General features: G+C 55.3%; 7 protein-coding genes across 7 annotated transcripts; 4 read left to right on the top strand and 3 right to left on the bottom strand.

Moving 5' to 3' along the window:
* Positions 1–731: 731 nt before the first annotated feature.
* Positions 732–2018, top strand: VTJ04DRAFT_466 (uncharacterized protein; the record flags this gene model as incomplete). The annotated part of the gene is made up of 4 exons (XM_069362691.1): positions 732–1097; positions 1155–1219; positions 1285–1508; positions 1564–2018. The coding sequence occupies 4 exons, from the start codon at positions 732–734 to the stop codon at positions 2016–2018; spliced, it is 1110 nt and encodes a 369-aa protein (XP_069223076.1).
* Positions 2019–2035: 17 nt separating this feature from the next.
* VTJ04DRAFT_465 (uncharacterized protein) lies at positions 2036–2299 on the bottom strand (the record flags this gene model as incomplete). Its single annotated transcript, XM_069362680.1, has 1 exon — positions 2036–2299. The coding sequence occupies one exon, from the start codon at positions 2297–2299 to the stop codon at positions 2036–2038; it is 264 nt and encodes an 87-aa protein (XP_069223075.1).
* Positions 2300–4416: 2117 nt separating this feature from the next.
* VTJ04DRAFT_464 (uncharacterized protein) lies at positions 4417–4974 on the top strand (the record flags this gene model as incomplete). The annotated part of the gene is made up of 1 exon (XM_069362669.1): positions 4417–4974. One exon carries the CDS (start codon positions 4417–4419, stop codon positions 4972–4974), a length of 558 nt encoding a protein of 185 aa, XP_069223074.1.
* A 757-nt stretch (positions 4975–5731) lies between these two features.
* Positions 5732–6549, bottom strand: VTJ04DRAFT_463 (uncharacterized protein; the record flags this gene model as incomplete). Its single annotated transcript, XM_069362658.1, has 4 exons — positions 5732–5898; positions 6009–6309; positions 6376–6409; positions 6509–6549. 4 exons carry the CDS (start codon positions 6547–6549, stop codon positions 5732–5734), a joined length of 543 nt encoding a protein of 180 aa, XP_069223073.1.
* A 491-nt stretch (positions 6550–7040) lies between these two features.
* Positions 7041–9480, top strand: VTJ04DRAFT_462 (uncharacterized protein; the record flags this gene model as incomplete). Its single annotated transcript, XM_069362647.1, has 6 exons — positions 7041–7534; positions 7588–7648; positions 7699–8217; positions 8272–8669; positions 8720–8931; positions 8990–9480. 6 exons carry the CDS (start codon positions 7041–7043, stop codon positions 9478–9480), a joined length of 2175 nt encoding a protein of 724 aa, XP_069223072.1.
* A 1427-nt stretch (positions 9481–10907) lies between these two features.
* VTJ04DRAFT_461 (uncharacterized protein) lies at positions 10908–13629 on the top strand (the record flags this gene model as incomplete). The annotated part of the gene is made up of 7 exons (XM_069362636.1): positions 10908–11023; positions 11088–11294; positions 11359–11932; positions 12020–12072; positions 12189–12881; positions 12944–13360; positions 13467–13629. 7 exons carry the CDS (start codon positions 10908–10910, stop codon positions 13627–13629), a joined length of 2223 nt encoding a protein of 740 aa, XP_069223071.1.
* Positions 13630–14500: 871 nt separating this feature from the next.
* Positions 14501–16192, bottom strand: VTJ04DRAFT_460 (uncharacterized protein; the record flags this gene model as incomplete). Its single annotated transcript, XM_069362625.1, has 2 exons — positions 14501–15976; positions 16046–16192. 2 exons carry the CDS (start codon positions 16190–16192, stop codon positions 14501–14503), a joined length of 1623 nt encoding a protein of 540 aa, XP_069223070.1.
* Between the last annotated feature and the right edge of the window lie 1709 nt (positions 16193–17901).

Here is a 17901-nt window from a genome sequence, read left to right as displayed (position 1 = left end):
AGAGGATGAAGTGCTGCAGAGCTTCACCCACCATGGACCTTGCTCGCTGCGAGCCCATGATTGGGTCAAAATGGTTAATGGAAGGTTTCTGTAACGTCTCTGTCTTTGGCAACCCGGAATCTCCGAGTTGACGACCATTCAGTGTTCCATGATCCGGATGCTCTGCGTCTCGCGGTTCAGATGAGGAACGCGTTGGGTTAAGGCCTGCCAAGTTCGGTAACAATTGGGAAAAGCGTGAAATCAGCAAGCCAAGATCTGAAATTTCACGCTGTTGTGCAACCCTGGCGGTAACAATTGTCTTCTTCAACCCTCTCAGCTCCAACAACCGTTAGCCATGCATCCACACTGATTCAAACAAACCAGTTTTCAGAACAGATTGAAGTTGATAGGTACCTAGGTATGCCCCAATAGAGGTGAGAAAGTCCGTACTTATTAACGAGTTGCAACCCCTTTTCTGCAACCCAAAAGACAATGCCAAAGATCCCGAAGCAGGGTTCCATTGCTGAACCAACCTGGAAGTTCCGCCTCCCACGAGCCGCAGTCTTGGCTGGTGTGACGCCGGGAAAGCCCTGACACGGTCGCCCGTCCACTTCCAAGGTCGTGCCATCATCGTCGTCATCCCCTCTGATTCCAAATTGCCTTTGAAAAAAGGGTCAATTAAATAAGACGGCACCAGGCTGTCTGTCTCCAACAGCAGCCTTCATCTCATTTCAACAAACACATCCATCACAATGGCGCTCCCCATACCCTCGGTGCGCGCCCTCGAAGAATGCGCCGACTTCGCCACGGCTGTGCAGCCCTTCATCGGCCAGCTCTACGACCTCCCGGCGCGGGTCCTCGCCGTCGCCACCGGCAATGAGAGCTTTTTGAAGGTCTACACCGAGACGAATCCTGTTGTGTCGGGCTTTGCCTTCTCTCTGGCACTGGCTGTCGTGGTTCTCATCGTCTCGGAGATCAACCGCAACTATTCCCAGGTCGATCGCCTCTGGAGCATCCTGCCGGCTTTGTACATTGCCCATTTCGATGCATGGGCGCGTCTGGCGGGGATTTCGTCGAAGCGGATTGATGCGGCGTTGGTGTTTAGCGTCGCATGGGCTGTGAGTTGACCCGAGTGAAATTGTGGATATCATGGTGTGAATTAACACCCTCCGTAGATCCGCCTGACATACAACTACGCACGCAAGGGTGGCTACAAGAAGGGCCATGAGGATTACAGATGGTAAGCGTCCTCCCAGCATATGCGTCGCCTGCATATGAACTGGTCGCTGACACATGAGATGACAGGGAGATTGTCCGGCAGAACGTTCCCAAGTTTGCCTTCCACCTCCTCAACCTCACCTTCATCTCCTTCATCCAAAGCATCCTGCTGTTCTTGATCACGACCCCCGTCTACACCATCCTCCTGGCCTCGACCATCCAGCCCAACCTCACCAGCTTTGACGTCGCCTTTGTGGCCACTCAGTTCGGCCTTCTCCTTATCGAGTCCATTGCTGATGAGCAGCAATGGGGTAAGCCGCTCTCCCCTCTCCTCCAGGCCGTTCAGAGATCTAACACTGCTCTCAGTCTACCAAAACGCCAAAAAGCACTTCCTCGCAACCAACCAAGTGACACGTGGCTTCACTCAAGCCGACCTCGAACGCGGCTTCATCTCGAGCGGCCTCTTCGGCTACAGCCGGCACCCCAACTTCGCGGCTGAGCAGTCCATTTGGTTCGTCTTGTACCAATGGTCCGCCTACGCGACGCTTACTTTGTACCACTGGGCCGGCATCGGGGCGTCGGCTCTGATTCTGCTGTTCCAGGCCTCGACGGTGCTGACCGAGTCTATCACGGCGGCCAAGTACGCTGAGTACCCGATCTACCAGAAGCGGGTGGGCATGTTTTTGCCCAAGCGGCTGTTCCCGTACAAGCCGCTGTCCGAGATCGGGAAGGGCACGGGGAAGGGGGGTCCCAAGATCATCAAGACGAGCGAGCTGGCGAAGAAATATGGGCTGAAGGAGGAGGGCAAGAAGCAGAAGTGATAAGAGCTTGCGCGGTTTTAGTGCAGGCCCTCTGTTTGGGGTCCATCTTCGTCCATCTGACCTGGCTGGAGTGAAGTGAGAGCAGCACTGTACATGGGCCGGATCCGCCCGCGCTTCCCGCGCTTCCCCCCTTGGGAGAAACGTTCAGGTGACCTTGGTGTTGGGGCGTTGGGCGTTGTAGCGGGTAGCGCCGGGAGGTCAGGCATGGAAAAAACCTCCACTGCTTCGTGGGGGAGATGAGGGAGATTGCGTTGGGTTGCCAGGATGTTACAGAGGAGCATGGCTTGAACTCTCGTGTCCCCGATGGTTTTACAGTAGTTATATGAGTGCTTTTGTATGTCGGGTACATACTTCGATGCTTCCTGTGTAACGTTAATTCAGGAACAGCGAGGTATAGAATTGCACATGGCGAAATTAAGTGTGACGGAATGCGCGGATACACGACCCGAGCCATCCTGTACTGTGGATTAGGGTGTGAGGCTCCCTGGTAAGCAACCCATCCAACAAGTCGCGCATAGCAAATGGTTGGGCTCAAGCCGGAATTACAACGTCTCGTTTCACTTTATGACGCGACGATCAAGTCAACTCTCCACAAGATGAAGCTCCAACCAGCTTGTGCGGATATTTTTCTCGTCATGCACCTCGGCGCTTCCCTTCAGCCCCAGCCGTCACATTCCCCATCTTCAATGGATCGACGCCACAGGCATGGGGGCACACTGGGGACCTGGGGGCGCTAACGACTTTCCAGAATGTCAGATGCGTCACCTGACCGATCGCAGATTGCAAAGAAGCACACCCCAACGTTCCATTTGGGCATCTGCCCGTTTCGCTTGCAATGCCGGCATCATGGAAGCGAGCCGGAGACGGAAAGCGTGGGGTGCATGGGGCTGCATGGGGGTTTGGGGCTGTTTGATGAAACCTGATGACGATGGGGTTGGGACAAGCTTCGGACGCTCTCCCGTGTGTCTGCTGCAGCATGAGGATCATGATGTCTCTTGATGTTCATGGACCTCATGCTAAGTCCGTAGCCCAAACCAAGTGGACAACGGCATGGGGTGCAAGCTGTTGATGATGGGGTTCCTCCGTTGCCGTTACGCAATGTTACCCTCTCCCATCCATGCAGCCCAACCTATGTTACCCACTTGTGGTCATCAAGGCGATCTCTGAGGCGAGATGGATCTGGTCCCGTGCTCCCTGGCTGGTGGCTTCGGAGCAGTTCCCCGTGGGGCCGGGGATCATATTTGGGGGGACCGTGGGTTTGGGACAAAAATGATGAATGAATGAGCTGGGGGTGATGATTATTCTGGGAAAGGAAAAAAGGAGGCATGTTTGGGAGTTGTTATATAAGACTGGATAGGCCTCGATCTCAACACCATTCTCGTCTGGAGTGTTTGTTGATTCTTGAATGCTTCCCGTCTCCCGTCCTGCACTAATGCACTCACACCCGACAACACTGCATCTTGTCCTGCATTATCAGTTTGGTTCCTGCACCACGTCCGTTTGTGGTTGAACGACAGCTTACCTGCCCGACCTTCAGCCGTTGAGTGCTTGTGGTCTGCAACCTCTGAGTTCCATCTCAACCTCGGAAGACTGCACGTGCCATTTGTAACTCGAGGCAATCTTCTTTGTTGCCTACCCCTGATTGCAGAGCGCGATCCACAGACAATAATTATTATTGACCTCTCGGTCACCTGAACGACTCCACAAAACCGTAAAGGAGGACAACAACAAAACCCAACTTTCTTCCTCTTTCCCCTCCTCTCACACCTCGATTTTCTCCAACCTTTTCACTTCTCTCTCACAACTCCACACGTTCCATCTCCCCCACGTCATCGTCGACGCCGTCTTCGCGCTCAGGCAGCTTTTAGCCTCTCGCCCAACAATCACCTCAGCCTTGGCCTTTCCGGGGTTAAGCCTGTGGATCAGTCGTGGGGGTCCGCACCGACGCCGGCAACCGACCCGCAACCAACCTTGAAGATAAAATCCGCGAGGAACACCCCGGGAGCTCTTCGATCCGTCAACCCAAAAAGACCACTCTTCATCCACCAGGGACTCACCAGGAACCGATTGCGGGAAAGTCATAAAATATTAGGGCTGAGTCCAGTTCAAAGCCGAGGGACACGCGAATCGGCCCGCTGCCTGCCACCGACAACAAGCCAACCCAGTTCAGCACGATAAAGCTTGTGACTTTCCCCTCTCGCGCCGAGGTCGCCTGGTGAGGTGAAAATTCTCATCCCAACTTCTCACAACCACGTCAGAAAAACATCATCCCCGTCTCAACCAATCTTCCACTTCCGCAACCTCCGACCATCACCACCACCCTTGGTTAAGGGCTAAGTCAATCGACCACCACCACCACCTTTACCAAACCAGCCATCACAAACAACCAGCAGCCAAAATGCCCATCACCTGGTCCGCGCTCTACTCGCTGCTGACGCCCCCTGCGGCGCTGCGCGACGTCTTCGCCTTCCCTCGCCCCACCCTGTCCAACTCGACTCGGGTGCAACAGCAGAGCAACGAGAGCACTGACAACCTCGACATCAACCCCTCCCCTTACACCCACCGCAGCCCCTCTCTCTCGTCCACATCCACCAACACCTCCTCCTCCTCCCTCTCCGTCAACCCTCCCCAATCGGTCGTCCCGTCAACCAACTACCAACCCGCCCCTCCGCGCCGCAGCGCCACGCACGTGGTCGCGCTTGACCCGCTGTCGCGCGAGTTCCCCAAACCGGAGCACGAGCCCAGCCTGGACGAGCTGCTCGCGCGCAAGCCGCTGCGGTACTCGCTGCAGCACACGCTCAAGAACCCGCGGTCGGTGGCGTGGGGGGACGAGGTGGTCCGGAGCGCGAAGAGGGAGGAGGAGGAGAAGGAAGAGAAGGCGCGCAAGTTTGCCGAGGTCAAGAGGAAGTTGTTGGAGGCCAAGGAGGAGTTGGATCGTGGCGTGCGGAGGATTTGAAAGAGAAGAAACGGCTGGTGTTTCATTGAGGGAGGTGTTGGGCTACGTACAGGTTCGGAGTTGGTGGGCTTCTGAATTTTTGTTTTCTGTGGAAGGAGCTAGCGAGAGAGCATGAGGTGGTGATTTTGGAGATCGCCATCGGCTCTCGTCGCGGAGAATTGACGTTTGTAGTGGAGCAAGGGCATATGTCGCGGAGGAATGGCGTTCGGGACGACGATATCTTGTCTCGGAACCAGATCGGTGTGGTTCGGGCGACTCGGAATCGTTCACCAGCCGAGGAGGACTTGAAGCTCCGTGAGGGCTTCAGGTCATGGGAAGGCGGACATTGATGTCTTCGGCGTCAGGCGATTTGGCTTGATTTCGTTTTCATCCTCGCCATCTCTTTTCCCTCCCCCATCACATGTCGCGGAGCATTTAGAGGTTCATCTGGCACAGTGGAGCGGGTTTGTTTTTACATCTGCTTTTGTTTTTCAGCGTGGAGGGAAGACAAAATATCGGGCGTCAACAGGACCGATTGATTTTAGAGGAGTATCTGGGAGGCGGGCGTTTTGAACTTGATATATAGCGAGAGCGAGAGAGAGAGAGAGAGAACCGGATTTCAGGCGGTGCATTCATCATGCTTGTTTGTTTGATACAGGGGAATGAAATGCCGAATACCTATAATTATCCTGTGCTTTCCAACTCGGTGAATTGAGAGAATGATGTCTCTTTGCCTGGGTTTATCCAAGGCACTATCTCGGTATTTCATATGTACACTTCACGACAGCCGCGACGAGAGCGTGAAACCATACAGGACGGTGGTGATCAGCGTGCCCAGATTCAGCAGCGATGAGACGCCGTGCAGAATGCCGAAACGCTTGTTAAGGGCCTGCATCTCGGGAGAGTGCGGGCCCGCGTCGTAGGCCTTTTTGCCGTCCTTCTTTTCTGGATGGATGTCAGCATTGTCATTCATCCCACCCCCATTGGCCCGACAATGTGGACTGAATGAGGAATACTTTTCGGTCAAAAAAACAAGACAAAGACCAAACACTCACCCTGCTCCTTCCTCTCCGCCATGACCTTCGTCGTCGCCGGCCCAACCACGGCCAGGTTCGCGACCGAGAACACAAACGCGCCAGCCAGCGGCGCCAGCACGCCCCAGCGGTTGCTGCTGTCCAACACGCCTGCGAGGCCGCCCGGATAGCCGAACGGGTTCCGGCTTGCGGGGAGCGTCAAGACCATGGCCACGGGCAGTGCGGTCTGCATGGCGAAGTAGACGGGGAAGACCTCGGCCATGAGAGATGAGAAGTAGAATCGCGGGAGGTGGCGGAAGGCGATGACGCCGTTCACGAAGGTCTGTTGAGTAGAGAGGAGGGATTAGGACTGCTATTTAGGGTTGAGGGAAAGGGTGGGGAGGCGTACTTGGAAGATGGTGGTCCCGAGAAGGGTGCCATAGCTGGTGGGTGGTTAGTGAGTTGGATGAAGTGATGATGATGGGTTGTCGATGAGAGCTATGCAATGTGATGGATGAGATTGTGAGAGGAGAGGAGAGTACCTGAGGATGTGGTATGGCCCTGGAGAGAGGAGGGAACTCATGGTTGTGGATCGGAGATAGTAGAACTGTAATAGGTTTTAATCTTGTGTTGTGTAAAAAAGGGGGTGGTTGCAATTGAGAAATCTGAACACATCAAGGCTCTGGTTGTTGAGGATGGGTTGAAGTTGAGGATGAGGGGTCACATCCGACTGCCGATGATGCATCAGTCTTGGCACTGGGATGACATGCCACAGACCCTAACCCTAGGAACAAGAGCCTCATGCAAGTGGGAGTGGAGCCATGACGCGCTGTCATGTGGGCACGCGAGGCAGCAGCCTCAGCGTTCGACGCGAGTTCGGCAAGACGATCCAGGGTTAGCGTTTGCTTGCGATGCTGCCTAGACCCTGAGGATCTGAAGAGGAAAGCCCAACCATTGATGGGCCCGGCATTTAACCCTGAATCTCAGCTGTCCAGAATCGCTTCTCTCACTTCGTCCAATGATCCCTTCATTCTCGTAATCCGGAAAGACAATCAGTCCGCCCACCTCTACATCATGGCCGACAAGGAGGCAACCGTCTACATTGTAGACTTGGGCGAGTCCATGGGCGACTGCCACAATGGCCGCACTGAGTCCGATCTTGATTTTTCAATGAAATATGTCTGGGACAAGCTCACAAACACCGTCGCCGCCAACCGCAAGACCTGGACTGTTGGCGTCGTTGGTCTGAACACCGACGACACCAACAATCCCCAGGCCAATGATGATCTCGACGGCTACGACCACATCTCGGTCCTCCACGAACTTGGTCCCATCACCCGTGCCTCGTTGAAGTCTCTGAAAGAAAGCCTTCAGCCAACCCACGTGTCTGGAGGAGACGCCATCTCGGCCATTGTGGTGGCGACCAACATGATCGAGGTGTTCACCAAGAAGCTCAAGTATAAGCGGCGCATCGTCCTCGTCACGAATGGCGAGTCGCCAATTGATGATGAATCAGCTGATGAGGTAGCCGCGAAAATTAACGAATGTGGTATCGAGCTTGTTGTGATGTGAGTTTGCCTCTGCGGGAAGGTTTGTTGTTGGCACATGTTGACACCGCCAGTGGCATTGACTTTGACGATCCCGAGTACGGCTTCAAGGAGGAGGATAAATCAAGGACAAAGGTAGATTGGGTCACTCTGCACGTCTTTAGATACCTCGCTAACCTCCCCAGCGTAACAATGAAGAAATCCTGCGCAAGCTCGTCGAGCAGTGCAAGGAGGGCTTGTTCGGGACTATGGCCCAGGCCGTCGAAGAGACAGCCATCCCACGCATCAAGCCTGTCCGCCCGTTCAAAGCCTACGATGGTCCTCTCACGCTCGGTGACCCCGAAAACTACCAGAGCGCCATCAGCTTCCATGTTGAGCGGTACTTCAAGACCAAACGTGCCACTCCACCCTCGGCGAGTACCGTGGTGAGCAATCTGGAGAGAGGCGGCCTGTCCCAGACACAGACTCTGGATGAGGATGTCGAAATGGGGGGCACAGACTTCTCCGGGGTAAAACAGTTGCGGTCATACAAGGTTGACGACCCCACGGCCCCTGGTGGAAAACGGGATGTCGATATCGGGGAGCTTGCCAAGGGTTACGAATACGGCCGGTCCCTTGTACCCTTTGGCATGACAGAGATGGATATCACCAAGTTCCAAACAAAGAAGTCCTTTACTATTCTTGGCTTCGTCCCAGCAAGCAGTGTAAGTCTGATGGGCCCTCAGGGAGATGCCGCCCCGCTGACGCTGATCAATTAGTATCGCGAATTCCTCAACATGGGTGAGACAGGCGTCATTGTTGCCCAGAGGCACAACGAAGAGGCGGAACTGGGGCTGTCAGCGCTGATCCACAAGCTCTGGGACCTCGAGTCGTATGCTGTGGCAAGATATGTCCAGAAGGACGGAGCCCAGCCACAAATATTACTTCTCAAGCCAAATCCTGCCTACGCGGACAACTTTGAGTGTCTCTACGACGTGCCGTTGCCTTTCGCCGAAGATGTCCGCACCTACCAGTTCCCGCCACTGGACAAGGTGCTTACGGTGACGGGGAACGTTCTCAAAGAGCATCGCCTGCTGCCGTCGCAGGACCTCAAGGAGGCCATGAGTGATTTCGTCGATGCCATGGATCTCTCGAACTACGAAGTCGATGAGAACGGGTATGTAGCTCTCCGAGTTGGGTTTCAGTTTCCAGCTAACCTTTCGCCAGGAACCCGGTCGAGTTCGCGCCAATAGACGAGCTCTACAACCCGACCATTCACCGCATCAACCAGGCCATCCGAGCCCGTGCTGTGGAGGAAGACGCACCCATCGGTCCTCCGGCCGAGATCCTGATGCGCTACTCAAAGCCTCCGCAACGCCTGATTGACAAGGCAAAGTCCGAAATCGCAACACTCATTGACGCTGCTGAGGTCAAGAAGGGTATGTTCTCCCAACCTCCGTGGTCCAACCCCGAAACACATAGCTAACCACCCCTCAGTCCCTGAAAAAGCCCAAGGCCGGCGCGGGCGCAAAGAAACCGTCAAACCCCTGTCCGGACTCGACATCGACGCGCTCCTGAGTGACAAGAAGCGAACCACCATCTCCTCAGAAAACGCCATCCCCGAGTTCAAGCAGATGCTGGCCACAGCCGCCGACGACGCGACGGTGGAGAGCGCGGTCAAGCAGATGGGCGAGATTGTGCGGAAGCTCGTCCGCGACAGTTTTGCGAATGTGCTGTACGCGCGTGCGGCCGAGAACCTGCGCGTCATGCGCGAGGAAATGATTGCGTTTGAGATGCCGGGGTTGTATAATAAGTTTGTGGCGGGGCTCAAGAAGAGTTTGTTGTCTGGGGAGCTGAATGGGGACCGCAGAGAGATGTGGTTCAGGCATGTGGTGGCAGGGAAATTGGGGCTGATTACGAAGGAGGAGTCAGAGGTGTCGGAGGTGACGGTGGAGGAAGCAAGGGTGTTTTTGTCGGCGACGAGTTGAGGGGGTAGTGGAGGGGGAGGGGAGATGTTGGGGTGCCATGTTACAGAAGTACGGGGTGTTATGCTTGGCCTAAAGATGTAGTACGTACCTGAACGAAAAAAGGGTTATTCGGATCATTCGGATGTCGGTTTGTTAGAGCCTGGTCTTTGGAGAGTGTTTGGAGAGGCAGTACTTACGTCCTTTTTGCCTCGTGGTGTGCCTTGGGCTGCGTTGCATCATGGAGCCTGGCAACCCGATGAAGGCAGACTGAGATCGGACCAACAACATCTCATCGTCCAAGATTGATCAAGAAGCGCTGCTCGCCTTTTGGCTGGTCCCAACAGACACCGAGTTATGCAACATCCGAATCTCCCATTGAAAGTGGAATGAGCAAAAAAAAGGGCGGGCAAATGCGACTCACCCGGGAGGCACTTCACCCCTATTCACATTTGGTCCTCCACGACCACGAACAGTGGACCACATCATCATCAAAGTTACATTTTCACTTCATCCATATACTGTACCTAGCATAGTGTATATGTACAAGCCAAGCATTGGTTGGCAAAGGCGGCACTTTAATGATAAAGAACCGAGCCTCATCATCCCGTCCGTTTGCCTGAGTCCCACAAACGTCTTGATAATGTGTGCCAACTATGGGTATCTTTGACTCTTTGTTGTGTCATTGGCTGAGTCAACCTCCGCCTCTCAAATATCTGGCCCTCTGTCCCTCCACATCATCATGGCATAACCTTGTAATAGGTTGTCTGCCAAGTGTTTTGGCCTCGATCACTGTGGACACATGCTGGAACGCTCTTACATATAGTCTCAGGAGGAAAGGCATCTCGAGACTGCACTTGCCGATTCCCAATGACCAACTTGAGTTCGGTCATCGATTTGTCCTTCTTAACATCCATCTCAGGCTTCTCCTTAGAGTGATTCAGCCGTGGCGTATCCTCGGTCCTCCGTCATGCTGTGTGTTTCAACAACACAATGGTTGACTCTGCCTAGTCCTCGGTCCCCGTCCGTCTCTCTCAACACCACTCCCAGCATTGCCCGTGTATCATTTATCCCAAATCAGTCCATCCGTCTCGACGCCGAGCCATCGTCGGGGGTCATGTAAACATTATCCGGAACCGCCAGCACATCGCCGCGGCGATTATCTTTGAGCCCTAGACCTTAGGTCAAAGGACCCGCGTGGTGTTTTTTCTGCTTTCCCACAAAAAGAGCGACCTGCGAACTTTTGATTTCCTTCTTTCTCTTCTTCTCACCATCACAGAAATCGACCGTCCCGATTCTGTGAGTGAGCGATCAGCGACAACGACGTCAAAGCACAATAGCTTCAACGTCTCGGACGGATCTCGAAAGAGGTCAGTTAACCGTCTCATTACTCTTAACAATCGCAATTTAACATCACTCACTTGCTCTTATGCAGAAAATCAACCCTGACCATGGATCCCTTCGACCCCTACCGCTACATGGGGCCTCCCAGCATCTTTGGCAAGACAACCTCCGGCTCGGCCGAGGGCCAGAATGCTTCGTCTGACTTCAACGGATCTGAAAAGGAGTTAGTATCCGTCTCATCACTTCTAACAATCGTATTTCAATCTCACCCACTTACACTTGCGCAGAAACCCAACCCCAGCCATGGACAACTCCAACATCTCCCGCAACCCATGGGCTCTCGGCAGCTTTGACGCCTCAATGATTCCCTTTGACCCAAGGTTGTTGAGCCCTCTGTTCCAGTATCAGAAGCAAGACCAAGAGAACGAGACGGGCATCTCCGGGTTCGGCCAGGAACAGACGGCTCCGTCTGACCTGAATGGATCTGTAAAGAGGTCAGTCCCCGTCCCATCACTTCTAACAATTGGATTTCAACCTTACTCACTTACTCTTGCGCAGAAGCCCAACCCCAGCCATGGAGGACTCTGACGGCACCGGCTCCTATCCGGCTGTCATGGGCTATCATGGCACCTCATACCCCCCAGGTGACCCGCCTGACGATTCTGACTTCCTCCGCAACCTGCGGAATCTCAGCGGCGATGATGCCACCTGGAAGGATTTTGAGCCGTCGACGTGGCGGGACTTCCACCATGAGGAGAACAACAAGGCCGTCTCTGGCCCAGGCCAGGACCAGACTGCTCCGTCTGATGACGACAAGTTTGACGGCGAGAACAACAACCCCGTCTCCGGCACCTCGTCCAGCTCTTCCGGTTCGTCGGAGGGGGACATCATTGACCTTGACTCGGGCAGCCTGGACTCGCCCGTCCGCACTAAGCTCAGCAAGGCCGCTCTGATCGCCTCCCAAGAGGCCGAGTACCCGCTCCGCGTGGCTGCTTTGGTTTCCGAGGCTGAGGCTTGGAAGCCCACGAGTTTGTCTGTTGGTGATCAGGCTAATGAGGGAGAATCGTTTGTGCCGTGGTGCTTGGTGGAGAACTATCCCAACATGTTTGTCGGGAAGACGAATCGGCCACGGGTGAGTATCATCAAGACACGAATTCCTTGTTTGTTTTGGTTGAGAGTTGGGAGAATGAGTACTGACGGTTTGGATGCTTTCGTATAGGCTCTACCTCTTTTCCGTCTTGCTGACCTTCTGGGTGAGGCAGTTTGGGATTTGTAAGTCACACGTTTGGGTTTTTGGGGGGACTCTTCATTTCTTTGTCAAAGCCCAAGAAAACCTCGCTGGGGTTTTATTTCAATCCACCTGTGCGCTAACCTAGGCTTCTGTAAAGGTATTACCTGCATCACTCGAAGGAGGATGACAAGCCGCTTATTTTGGTGCCGACATCACAGTTCCTCCACCTGCTAGACATCGTCAACGCCATCCTCGGCGTGCACTTTTGCATCCCCCCGGGCCGCTCTGGCGATCAATTCCGCCTCACTTTTGCTGCCAAAGGCGGTCCGCGCCCTCGCTTTCTCGGCCGCTCCGACTGCGCCCAAATCTTCACCGCACTTACCAAGTCCGCGCCGGCCGCGTCCGCTGACAACCAACTTTCCGACGACGTCTGGAAGGAACTCAAAGACATCGTCACAATGGCGCGCAAGGGCTGGACCAAAGCCAGCGCGAACAAGGTCCGCAACATGAAGCGCGTCGCTGAACGCCACACCTGGCGCCAGGAGCTGAAGCGCGTTCAGCGCTACCTCGGCGTCCGCGAGACCACCACGAAGGTGGAGGACTTCCGCCACCTCGTCAACGGGGTCGTGTTCGCGGCTATAGATCTCGAGGCGTGGGAGCGCAATAATGATCTCATTACTGAGATTGGCGTCGCGCTGCTGGACTCGTCGCGTCTGGTGGGCATGGCGCCAGGCGAGACGGGGAGGAATTGGTTCAGGTTCGTCCAGGGGCACCATCTGAGGATCAAGGAGAATGCATGGGCAGAGAACAAAAGGCATGTGGCGGGTTGCGCCGACAAGTTTGACTTTGGGTAAGCCATCCGTCAGCATTTACTTCCAGACCAACAACCTCCATGCTAACCCTCCTCCCCAGACAAAGCGAGTTCATCCGCCAATCCCTCGCCCCCCAGCGCGTCAAGGAGCTCCTGGAGTCCATCACATTCCTCGACCCCGCTGACGGGCTCGTCAAGCCCCGTCCGTTGGTGCTCGTGTTCCACGACGCGGCGGCGGACATCAAGTTCCTCAAGAAGCTCAACTTCGACGTGGTCGCCCAGACGCCCCACCTCGTCGAGGTGGTCGACACGCGCCACATGCTGCAGTACATCCTCAAGCGGAACAACGCGCCCGGCCTCGCGACGGGGCTGAACCACCTGCGCATCCCCTCCCGCCACTTGCACAACGCTGGCAACGACGCCGTGTATACCCTGCAGGTGATGATGGGCGTGGCGGTGTGGAAGATGCAGCTTGATTTGGGGCTGGGTGAGGTGGATGAGGAGGAGGAGAATGATGGGTAAGTTTATATGACTCGGGTTTTCTTTTTGACGCTCAACTCGCCTACCTGACTGGGCTTTGGTGGCTTGCGATTCTAACTTACCAACTCCTTTCCCTTCTCCCAGATCTTCCACTGCTGCTACCGTTGCCGCCAACGATGATGGTGCCGAGTCCTCCAGCAAGACGGTGGAACCCGAGGAGACGGGTTTCACTAGCAATGATGACTCGGACGGCGGGGACCCCGTCCACCCGACCCGCCCGGGAAAGCGCGATTTGTTCGAGCAGTAAACTTTGCTGTGTGAGTTTTCGGCTCTCTGAGTGGGTGAAGGTGAGAGCTTGTTTGTTTGTTGTTGAGTTGTTTAAGGTACTGTAATTCCCCCCCACTCCGGCATGGGCGTTGAGTCAGCCAGTTCCTTTGTATCCTGGAAGGGGGCTGGGAGTTGTGTTTCAGTTCGACGGACGAGCATCCGGGACTGGTAATTACTACCTAGCTATCTGGGACTTGCTACGAACGTCAAAGGGAAAGGGAAGGGAAGGTATGGATGAGGGGTTGGCGACGGACATGGAGACAGAGAGGAGTTGCTGCGAGCTTGTCCGGACTATCCATGATGATGGCTATTTACTTAGATACCCCGTTAATGTATGTACTGTTCGATATAGACGGACGGCGGCCATACATTTGGGATCGTGGACTTTGTCCGCGGTCTATCTTGGCTGGAAGGAGAGTCAATATGATCGGATGTCTTTCTCCCTCTTTCCGTTGAAATTGGCCTGGTTGAGGTCGTGGCAATCCCGTCCTGTTGATGTCACACACACTTTCTGTCTTCATCCCTCAATCTCTTACGTAAATGTGGAGGTTGATTGATGGCCAAGATAATATCAATGTCTTGAATCATTCAAGTACGCTTATAAACGAGGTCTATACTCATTTTCAACCAACTGTCGGGACCTTTTTCGCCATTTGTCCCCGGGTATCTATCTTACCTCCCCTCGACTGCGAGACAGACATGCATGCATGCATCGTCATCAAACCAGATCCAGACAGACCATATCAAAACGGCTAGCCTCTCTACTACATCAGGAGGTCTCTCGACTCCTCATCACCTACATCACCTACCAGAACAAGTATCAGCCTTCCTAAGTCGTCTCTCTCCCCTAACTACGCCGCTGCAACCTCAATCTCCTCCTTAGATCCTTCCTCCCTCAACCTCTTGGCCTCCCTCTCCTCCGCCTCCTTGGCCTCCATCTCGGCCGCCAACCTCTTCTTCTCCTTTTTGCTCAACTGCACCGCGCCCGTCGCCAGCGCCTCCTTGGGCAGCGGCCGGACGATGGGCTGGACGACCCACCACGGGCGCCAGCACTCGCGGACCGCCTTGGCCGAGCTCTCCTCCTCCTCCTCCCCGTCGCCGCCGTTCGCAGGTGATGTTGATACAGCAGGAGGCGGCCCGTCGTTGCCGCCCTCCTCGACGCTCTTGCCGCCCGTGCGCTCGTACTCGAGCAGGCCCTCGGCCACCTTCTTCTCCACCAGCCGACAGATGGCTTCGTACGCGTCCATCTCGCCGAGGTGAGTGCGCGCGAGCGCGTCACGGACGTCGTGGTGCCGCGCGACCAGGTGGCGCAGGAGGTGGAACAGGTGCGGCTGCATGCCGATGAAGTTGGGCGCGATGCGCTCCGGGTCGAGCTCGTTCTTGCGCTTGACGGGCTTGCCGGCGCGCTTGCCCTTGTCCGCCGTCGGGAGGCCCTCGATGGGCTCGTCCATCCAGGTCGTATCGTCGCCGGGGACAAACAGCGGGCGACGCTTGGGAGCGGGGCCGGCGGCGGGAACGTGCTCGTGGATGATGTCCAGATAGCGACGGAAGACCTCGTCGACGCGCCAGCCGCCTTTGCCGTCACGGCCGCGCCAGTAGCCGCGGGGTTCTGCGCCCAGGGGTGGGGGCGGGGCGAAGATGGCCGGGTTGCTGAGGTTGCCTTCGGCGCTCATGACGCCGTCGGCTCCCGTGGCGGCGAGGCAGGCTTCGAGGTCCTCGTGCTGGAGGATGTTGCCGTTGGCGAAGAGGACGGTTTCCGGAGGCAGGTTGTCGCGCAGGTAGCGGATCATTTGCCAGTCGGCGAGGCCCGTCAGGTGGCCTTTTTGTTCGCGGCGGCGGCCGTGCACGGTAAGGATGCTCGCGCCGGCGCTGAGCACGTTCTGTGCGTACTTGAGAGTGGCTTCCTTGGTGTCAAGGATGCGGATCTTGGCGGTGACTGGTATGTCGAGGTTGTCGTGGAGGGTCCGGATCAGACGATAGATCAGCTCCTGGTCCTCCTGCAAGAAGGACCCGTAACGCCCCTTTTTGGCAATATTCTGGGGACACCCCAAGTTGAGATCGACCGCATCGCAATAGGGAGCTACAATTTTAGCAGCCTCGAGGAGATGATCTGGGTCGTTGGCGCAGAACTGGACGAACAGCGGGCGATCGATGGCAGGGTTCCCGTCGAGCCAAGGGACGTCGGTGCCGGGCTTCGTCGGCTGGAAGTGTTGGTCGCGGTATTTCTGACTCTCGATAAACTGCCGTGCGTGAAACATGGGCGAGTAGGCGAGCACCTTGGACCGCTCGGACTCGGGGTGGAAGGACCGCGAGAGGACGCGCCAGGCCTGCAAAGGACGAAACCATCAGAGGGCGTCGTTGGCGGCAGGGGAGGCTCGAGGCGGGACTCGACTCACAAACTCGGATTGGTCGACCATCGGGGCGACAATGTACTTGGGCGAGCCCAGGCTCTCATAGAAAGCGCGGCCATGAAGCTTAGGCTTCTTGGGGACGGGGGCAGCAGCCGGAGCCGTGACGCTCGGTATTGTCGCATCTGCCGCCATCTTGTTCTGCCAATTGGCCGCTCCTCGCAACCGCGAAATGGCAGCGCGGAGTCCGCGTACTAAGCCCAAAGCCAGTTTTCTTGAGAGAATATGTCCTGGGAATTAGGGGTATTGAAACAGAAACCAAAGGTCGGAGCGGGTGTCTTTTTGAGCGTGTGAAGTGGCATGTGAAGTGGGAGATGTCGAAGTGGGACAAAAAGTTTGGATGGCGCCGCTCCGCCTCGCCTGCAAGGCTGAAGATGGGGCTTATCGATAACGCCCGCCCCACCTGGCAACAGCCTGTAAGTTTCGTAACTTACCTTACCCATCTCATTCCCGTCCTGTGTAACGTAACTTACGTAACCCGTACCGTATTGTACCATCCTAACCCCACACTCCTCCCCGTCCCGTCTCCTCACGACCACCACACACACACCACCAACTTGGAACCTCACATGAACCACACCAACAACCCGGAATCCAACCTTCCCCCGCTCCAAAACACTCCAAGCGACGCGCATAAGTGCTTCGTATCCAAGCGATGCCACCCAACCTTAGAATCCCCCAGACGCACTCCGAACCATCCGCCCCCGCGCGGCAGCGGCAGCATCCTACTCGGCGTCACAGCAATTGTTCTCCCAAACCAATCGGTTGCCTGGTCTTGCGTCAATGATTGACGGTAGTTCCTCTCTCGCGCATGCAAAACCAGGTCCCATGACGCTGATTATAGTACATACTCAACATTCACAATCCCGGCTGTTTTGACCACACCCTCTAGGATGGACGTACCGCTGATGCAGCTTCACCGCCAAATGTGTGATCTCAGACACGATACTGTAGGTCCTGCACATAAACTGCCTATGGAAGAAAGCTGCAAATGAAATGAAAATGAAGCAGGAATTGGAAATACTAGTTGGTGCTATGTAGCTCGGCTCGGCGCTTATGGTGAGATCGTTGCTCTAACTCAGCTGTGTGTCTGTTGACACCTCAGGTTATCTGATCTGACGTACCTACCTCCCGATGTGTATGTATATCAGGTGCTGGTGCACCAATATCCCCGTTCGGAGTCATCAACAACGCGGAAAAACAAAATTGCACTCACTCAATTGCCTGACGTACTTGATCTGGAGATCGATTCGTCAACCTACCCACCTATTCAGTTTAACAAAAGCCCCTGGGACTTTTCTTGAAGAATAGGCGCGGGATTCTGCATGCCCCGCTGTACGGAGTATGCAGCACTGAATGACGTGCAGAAAGGTAGAACCCAAGACGGGACTTAGGCGCTACTGTTGGCCCTTCTCCCCTCCCCCGCCTAGAGCTGAACTAGGTGCGGTGAGGAGTAATAGGCTGGACAGTGCAGCGGCGTTGGTCCCACAGCTTCGTGGTTGCGGGATTCTGCAAGCAGTTGTGCCACCATCACCATAGTGTTGACAAGAATTTTTGTGATCTCCGTCTCTCACCGACATTAAGATACGCCGAACGGGAGTGAGTCTTTGGGCCGGACGAGAATAGGATGGGGACTGAGCCATGGACGGATGAACATTGAGTTTCTGATAATATGGTCTGGTATGTCCATATATTACATCATACAGTCCAGCTCTGGAGGACATCGCTCATTCTAGGTCCCCAACTCAAGACATACCCAACTACGACTCAGACAACACAAGAATGGAAAGAATGGACAAGTAGACAATGGACAACGATCCAGAAAAATCACAACAATAGCCACA

Source organism: Mycothermus thermophilus (genome assembly GCF_041956435.1).
Source record: "Mycothermus thermophilus strain CBS 625.91 unplaced genomic scaffold VTJ04scaffold_1, whole genome shotgun sequence".
In the NCBI taxonomy this organism is placed as follows: domain Eukaryota; kingdom Fungi; phylum Ascomycota; class Sordariomycetes; order Sordariales; family Chaetomiaceae; genus Mycothermus; species Mycothermus thermophilus.
This window is presented reverse-complemented; position numbering and strand designations above follow the sequence as displayed.